General features: G+C 43.7%; 2 protein-coding genes across 2 annotated transcripts; both read left to right on the forward strand.

Moving 5' to 3' along the window:
- The first annotated feature begins 3,743 nt into the window (after positions 1-3,743).
- Positions 3,744-5,632, forward strand: LOC108758956 (uncharacterized). The gene is made up of 2 exons (XM_018504201.1): positions 3,744-5,386; positions 5,434-5,632. Exons 1-2 carry the CDS (start codon positions 3,744-3,746, stop codon positions 5,630-5,632), a joined length of 1,842 nt encoding a protein of 613 aa, XP_018359703.1.
- Positions 5,633-5,879: 247 nt separating this feature from the next.
- Positions 5,880-6,863, forward strand: LOC108758957 (uncharacterized). The gene has a single exon (XM_018504202.1). It carries the CDS (start codon positions 5,880-5,882, stop codon positions 6,861-6,863), a length of 984 nt encoding a protein of 327 aa, XP_018359704.1.
- Positions 6,864-7,659: the final 796 nt, after the last annotated feature.

Genomic DNA, 7,659 nt, shown 5'->3' on the forward strand with positions numbered 1-7,659 from the left:
CGCGCGCGACACGCGATATCCAATGAGTGTACAGCTTTAGCGATGTTCTCATTCTAAAGGTATTGGATATCGCGTGTCGCGCGCGACGAACATCGCGCTGGTGTGCCGGAGCTATAACGTTACTAGACGTCTCTTTTATTTGAATTGGTTCAATTGGTAAAACCTTCAACATGGCTGACAGTGACCGACATCAAAACAGTCGACAGCGACTGTCGCTACTGTATGTAATTATACTGTGGCTAGAGATGGGATCGAACTCAATATGTACTTAAAAATTTGAGTCAAATTCAATAATTTAGTTTCATTTTCTAGGATTCGAGTAATACTCATAAGAAATAATATTTCATACTTCATACTTGCAAAGTAATCGATCGAAATTGCTGGTTTCGAATCCTACATAAGAGTATTTCTGATTTAATTTTCTGCTTCAATATGAAGAAATCTGCGGCTGAGGCTCATCGAATGTTCTCAAATACTTATGGTGAGGCCGCTATTAATGAAAGAACGTGAACGGTTTCAACGCTTCAAGAACGGTGATTTTGACGTCGAAGACCGGTATAGCGGTGGAAAAGAGAAGGTTTTCGAAGATGCAGAATTGGAGGCATTACTTGATCAAGACTCGTGTCAAAATCAAGAAGAATTGGCACGATCATTGGGAGTGACTCAACAAGTCATTTCAAAACGCCTCAAAGGCATCATGGGAATGATTCAGAAGCAAGGAAATTGGGTGCCGTACGAGTTGAAACCGAGAGATGTTGAACGGCGTTTGTTTGCTTGTGAACAGCTGCTTGAAAGGCAAAGACGGAAGGGATTTCTGCATCGCATTGTGACTGGGGACGAAAAATGGGTTCATTATGATAACCCCAAGCGCAAAAAATCATGGGGAGTTCCCGACCATGCTTCCAAACCGAATATTCACGGCTCCAAGGTCGTGCTCTGTATTTGTTGGGCCCAGCTCGGCGTAGTGTATTATGAGCTGTTAAAACCGACTGAAACAATCACAGGCGATCGGTATCGAACGCAATTGATGCGTTTCAGCCGAGCATTGAAAGACAAACGGCCGCAATACAACGAGAGACACGATAAAGTGATTTTGCAGCATGACAATGCTCGACCCCATGTTGTGAAAGTGGTCAAGACATACTTGGAAACGTTGAAATGGGAAGTCCTACCCCACCCGCCGTATTCTCCAGACGTTGTTCCCTCTATCACTTGTTTCGATCAATGGCACACGGCCTGACCAGCACTTCCGGTCTTATGAAGAAGTAAAAAGTTGGATCGATTCGTGGATCGCCTCAAAAGATGACCTGTTACCGACTCAGTCCGGCGTCCACTTGATAGGGAGTTGGGAGTGCTACGTGACGCGAAGATAGGCAGTAAGGTGGACGCGGCGTTAGTTCTTTAGGTTTTTAGTTTATGTTCGAATGCATGTAACGTTCACGTTGTCTCGTGCTTCCAAATAAAGCATTCTAAGTTTTCATCCCTTGGCAACATTCACACCAATCCACAACATAATTATTGGCGCCCAACGTTGGGGCACGAGGCGAGGAAGAAAACAGAAAAGCATAAGTGAAAACAGACAGACGCATAAAGGCATTCTAGAAATTGTCGCAGTGAGAACGGACGGAAAACATGACGGAATTGAAGAAGGCTAAATTAACGCGAGTTCGAGTCAAAGGACAAGTGATGCGGATCTTCAATTATATCTCAACGGAACAAGGCATCACATATCAACAAGCAGAGACCCGTTGTCACAAACTGGAAGAATTGTGGGCAGCGTTCAATGAAAACCAACTGCAACTGGAAGAATTACGCATAAAAGAAGAGGAACAATTGGAAGATGTGGTGAAAGAGGAAGAAGGAGAGAGAATCGTCTTCGAAACCAGGTACTATGAAGCAACTGACAAGGTACGCAGCGTCATGGCAGAAACGCAACAAGCAGCAAATTTAGTGGTAATGCAGGAACAGCAAACGAATAGAAGGGAACAGCCTCCAGGTACGATTGATGTTAAATTACCGACGCTAACCTTACCCGCGTTTGATGATGAGTACGAAAAATGGATGTCCTTCAAAGATGCATTTACGTCCTTGGTACATGATAATCGGAAGTTAACGGCAGTTCAGAAATTCCAATATCTGCGTAGTACGTAAAGGGCGAAGGCTTACAAGTAATTAGTGGACTGAATACAACGAGTGAGAATTATGTAATTGCTTGGGACCTTTTGAAGGACCACTATGAAAATAAGAAATTGATTATCAACAGTCATTTGACACGGTTATTGGAATTTTCGCAAATTACAAAGGATAAGCATTAAATATTGAAGCAGTTTATAGTACATATTAGCACTCATTTGAAAGCGTTAGAAGTGTTAGGACAACCCGTCAATCAATGGGATGCTATCATTATTTTTCTTGCTAGGAACAAGTTGGATTTTCATTCATAGCGTGAGTGGGAGGATGTAGTCGGACAACAAGAACAAGATCACATGCCAACGGTAGAAGAATTTCTTAAATTCTTACAGGAAAGATGTCGAACATTTGAGATGTTGAACAGTAGAAAGGTTAAACAGGAGCCTACAACACAAGCTAACACCAGTAAGAAGGTTGAGAAGCGAGTAGCGTTGGCAGTCGCTACGCAAGCATGTCCGATTTATCAGGAAAAGCATCACATTTCTAATTGCGAGGAATTCTTAAAAAGATCTGCTCAGGATCGAAAGGCAGAGGTAAGAAAGAAACAGCTGTGTATTAACTGTCTAAGAGCAGGATACTATGTAAAAGAATGTAGTCTTCAAGTTGCCGTAAGTGTTCCAAGGCGCATAACACGCTGTTGCACATAGATCAGGCGAGCGCACAGTCAGAGTCTGTCGCGAACCCTGATACGCAATCATCAGAAGAAACAGAGAAATCGACGACTACCCTGTAATTTTGTTCATTGCATGAATCAAGCGGATGATTCTACACAGAATAATGTAGCATTAACAAATAGTAACAAGTCAAGTTCACATTCACTAATATTACTAGCCACAGCTCAAGTGTACGTTCGCGATGCTCAAGGGAAGCAGCAACAATGTAGAGTTTTGCTGGATCCGGGTTCACAGTCGCATTTGGTAACGAAGGAATTAGTTGATAAATTAAAACTGCCATACAAAAGAGCGAATCAAATCATTAATGGTGTCATGCAATGTTCGACGGAAATTAGATATTCCACGAGTCTATGGATCGAGTCCCGTCATACTAACTTTAAAGATTGAAGATAGATTGTTTGGTGCTTCCTACCATAACAGAACGATTGCCACAAGTCAAATTAAACAAAGAAAACACTAAGTGTTTTACCTGACGACGCTAGAATAGCAGACCCCTCCTTCAACAAGTCAGGTAAAATAGACCTACTGATAGGCGCTGGCTTATTTTGAAAATTATTGTGTGTAGGTCAGATACAAGATGGCCGAGGGAATCCTACGTGGCAAAAGACCCTTTTTGGGTGGGTAATCGGAGGCGAGATGGTGCACGCGAATCCTAATAAAGCCTCAACGTCGCTAGTCACAACGAATCAAGCTCTACAAGAACAAATCGAGAGATTTTGGAAACAAGAAGATATTCAAGAACCGCGCTTACTCAACAAACAAGAAGGTTACTGCGAAGAGCATTTTATCAACACATATTCAAGAGAGCCGGATGGAAAATTCATAGTTAGTTTGCCGAAGGATTCTTAAATTGCTCTCGGAGACTCACGGAAAACCGCGATGAAGAGGCTACTCGCGCTAGAAAGAAGATTTAAACGGCAACCAGCCCTCAAAAAAGAATATGTTCGCTTCATGGAAGAGTACAAGGATAAGGGACACATGAATACGGCATCTGGGGATGTCGCTTCCAGCGAGAAGCCATCGTACTTTATACCACATCAGCCTGTACTCCGGCCCGAGAGCACTAGCACAAAGCTCAGGGTAGTATTCGATGCATCGGCCAAGACAGACAACGGAAAGTCACTCAACGACACGTTGCTGCCTGGACCTAATTTGCAAAACAACTTGTTACATCTTATGTTACGATTCCGGACGCACTTGTACACAGTAAATGCCGATATTGCAATGATGTTTCGGCAAATAATGATAGCAAAGGAAGATCGCAATCTTCAGTTGATTCTCTGGAGATGTCAAGAATCTGAACCGGTAGAGGTATTCAACTTAAATACTGTCACATATGGAACCGCCTGTGTGCTCTATTTGGCACAGCATTGTTTGCAGAAACTAGCAGAAGAAGAGGGAGAATCATTCCCCCTTGCAAGGAAAGCACTTCAATCGGATTTTTACATGGACGATGTAATCACTGGATCCGACGATCTTGAAGAAACTATTATGCTGCAGAAACAACTTATGACATTACTAGGAAAAGGTCAATTTCCTTTGAGAAAATGGAGAGCAAACAATGAAAAGATATTGCAACATTTGACAGTGGATAGCAAGGCCGATGAACTATTGGTATTAAACAAAGAAGAGCCTCTGAAGGCACTTGGATTGCTATGGGATCATAGAACAGATCTCTTACACTACAGTATAAGGGATATGGACCTTCACCGAGCCACTAAACGCACAGTATTATCGGAGATATCAAAGATTTACGATCCATTGGGACTTCTATCGCCTGTACTTATAGTCTCCAAAATCCTCATGCAAAGGCTTTGGTCCTTAGATGTTGGCTGGGACGAAAGCCTGCCGCAAGATCTATACACGCAATGGAAGAGTTATCGTTCATCTCTAAACCAATTACAGGAGATAAGGGTTTCTCGTTGTGTAAAGGAAGGCAACGCAAAGGCGAAATTTGATTTACATCGATTCGGAGACGCCTCCAAGAAGGCCTACGGCGCATGTATCTATGCAGCCAGCAAGGACGTGGATGGTAATTTACATTCAAGACTTTTATGCGCCAAGTCAAGGGTAGCACCCTTAAAGACAATAACTATTGCAAGGTTGGAGCTGTGTGCGACGCTACTAGTGGCTCAGCTGTGTCACGAAGTACGTGAGGCACTAGGCGAAGCAACCAACAATATTCACATGTGGACAGACTCCATGATTGTGCTGGGATGGATAGAAGCCTGCCCCAGCACTTTGAAGACCTTTGTGGCCAATAGGATATTGAAAATACAACAGCTCTCGGCGAGAGAATTGTGGCATCATGTGGCGTCTGGCGATAATCCTGCAGATATCCTGTCGAGAGGAACCACTACTCAGCAACTAAGGGATAATAGCCTATGGTGGTATGGACCCAGATGGCTTCGTTCAGAAGAAGAATGGCCAGAGCGGCGTGAGAACATCCCAGAACTACCGGACAGAAGAGAAAAGAAGATCTCTGTTTTAATCGCAACTTCGTCACATTCAATACTACCAGTGTATCTTCATTTGAACGGATCGTAAGAATTCTAGCTTGGTGTTACAGATTTGCCGAAGGTTGTCGTCGCAATAAACAAAGAGGCGGTCTCACCGTCAGTGAGCTGAATAAGGCTATCGCGAGGATAGTCCAACATGAGTCCTTTATCCAGGAGGTTCACAGTCTCAAAAGGAGGAGTGCTATCAAGGGGAATAGCAAGTTGATCGCACTAGACCCATTCATAGACAAACAGGACTTAATCGAGTAGAAGGTCGTTTATGGCATGCTGACTTGCCGGAAGAAACAAAGCACCCTATCATACTGCCGTCACGACATCACATAACTAATCTAATATTGAAGGAAGAGCATTTGAGGCTATATCATTGCGGAGTTGAGCAGCTGTTAGCATCAAGCAGAAGAAAGTATTGGATTCTTGCCGGCAGAAGAAAAGCTCGAAGAGCAGTCCGCTCATGTCTAATTGTTTTAGAACGCGTCCTCCCAACTTGTCTGTGAAGATGGGGGACTTGCCCAAGGAAAGGGTAACTGGATATATACGTCCGTTTGCTATTAGTGGAGTAGATTATGCGGGGCCTATATTCATAAGGGAGAGCCGTCGCAGAGGACGTCACCCTACGTTCAAGGCTTATATTGCCTTGTTTATTTGTCTCAACACAAGAGCTATTCATCTCGAGTTAGTCACAGATCTGACGACAGAAGCGTTTTTGGCAGCTCTTCGTCGTTTTACCGGAAGGAGAGGAATTTGTTCCCGTCTGATATCCGATAATGGCACCAATTTTGTAGGTGCCTCTCGAGAACTTAAGGAATTATACGCATTTTTAAAGGAAAAGGAAGATACAATACAAACACTGTTGGCGAAGCAAAAAATAGAGTGGAGCTTTATTCCTCCGAGAGCCCCAAACTTCGGGGGTTCATGGGAGTCTGCAATCAAAATAGTAAAAAGGAAATTTTACGCTGTGACCAAGGGTTTGGTCTTGACGTTTGAAAAATGTTACACTCTTCTCGTTGAAATTGAGGCGGTTGTAAACTCTCGACCAATAACTCCGTGCTCGAACGATCCTCAAGATTTGTCTGTATTAACCCCTGCCCATTTTTTGGTGGGAGATTTTTTGTTTCAGCCCGTACAAAGGAATTATGTTGATGTTTTTGATAAGTATCTAAGTCGTTGGCAACACCTTCAAAAGGTGCGGCAAGATTTCTGGAGGCGCTGGCAGACCGAATATTTGATGGAGCAGCAACGTCGGAGTAAATGGGTTCGTGGAACTACAGCCTTGACTAAGGGAACTCTGGTACTCCTTAAGGACGAGCGTCTGCCTCCTCTCCAGTGGCATGTAGAAAGAATTACGGAGGAGCACCCGGGAGCCGATGGCGTAATTAGGGTGGTCACGGTCAGAACGGCACAAGGCCAGTTTAAGCGAGCATCACGCAGCTTATGTCCCCTGCCTATGGAGGATGACTTCCTTACACCAAGAAGCAATTGATACAGTAGTGAAAGATAAGAAGATTGTTATGATAACTGATGATATGTATAGGTCAGAGTATAACTTGAAAGATAGTCTTTCAAGGGGGGAGAACTGTTACCGACTCAGTACGGCGTCCACTTGATAGGGAGCTGGGGGCGCTACGTGGCGCGAAGATACGCAGTAAGGTGGACGCGGCGTTAGTTCTTTAGGTTTTTAGTTTATGTTCGAATGCATGTAACGTTCACATTGTCTCGTGCTTCCAAATAAAGCATTCTAAATTTTCATCCCTTGGCATCATTCACACCAATCCACAACATGACCAGTTTTTTTGACGCGTGATTCGTACGCTGCCCGAAAGATGGGAGAAAGTAGTGGCCAGCGATGGACAATACTTTGAATCATAAATATATAACCAGTTTTTTACAATAAAGCCTCGAATTTCGGAAAAAAACGGCGGAAGCAAAGTTGTACACCTAATATTTAAGACAGTATTGAAATAAGAACTGACTATGAAAACCGATCCTAGTATGTGATGTGACGTGACATTTTGTCCGTCACTGTACAGATTTGTCGACGGCGGACTCGTGTTTCCTATCGGCTCGGAGGGCGAGCGCGCAGGCGAGTGTGCACGCGAGCGCGCATGCGAGCGCACCTGCGAACGTGCGTTAAAATTGCGTCATCTAATTTACTCTACAAATTTTCCTCTTTTTGTGTTAGCATTTCTTTTGCGTAATAATAGAGGTTATCAGAAAGCGTGGACGCGCCACGGATCACGCTCGGCAGCTGCTGTAAAATAGTATTGTATCATCGTGCC

Source organism: Trachymyrmex cornetzi, unplaced genomic scaffold, assembly GCF_001594075.2.
Source record: "Trachymyrmex cornetzi isolate Tcor2-1 unplaced genomic scaffold, Tcor1.1 scaffold1610, whole genome shotgun sequence".
NCBI lineage: Eukaryota > Metazoa > Arthropoda > Insecta > Hymenoptera > Formicidae > Trachymyrmex > Trachymyrmex cornetzi.

Coding starts and splice junctions, on each gene's coding strand:
- LOC108758956 (XM_018504201.1), top strand. CDS start 3,744: ATGAAGAGGCTACTCGCGCTAGAAAGAAGATTTAAACGGCAACCAGCC. Junction 5,387..5,433: donor TCACATTCAATACTACCAGT/GTATCTTCATTT, acceptor TTGGTGTTACAG/ATTTGCCGAAGGTTGTCGTC.
- LOC108758957 (XM_018504202.1), top strand. CDS start 5,880: ATGGGGGACTTGCCCAAGGAAAGGGTAACTGGATATATACGTCCGTTT.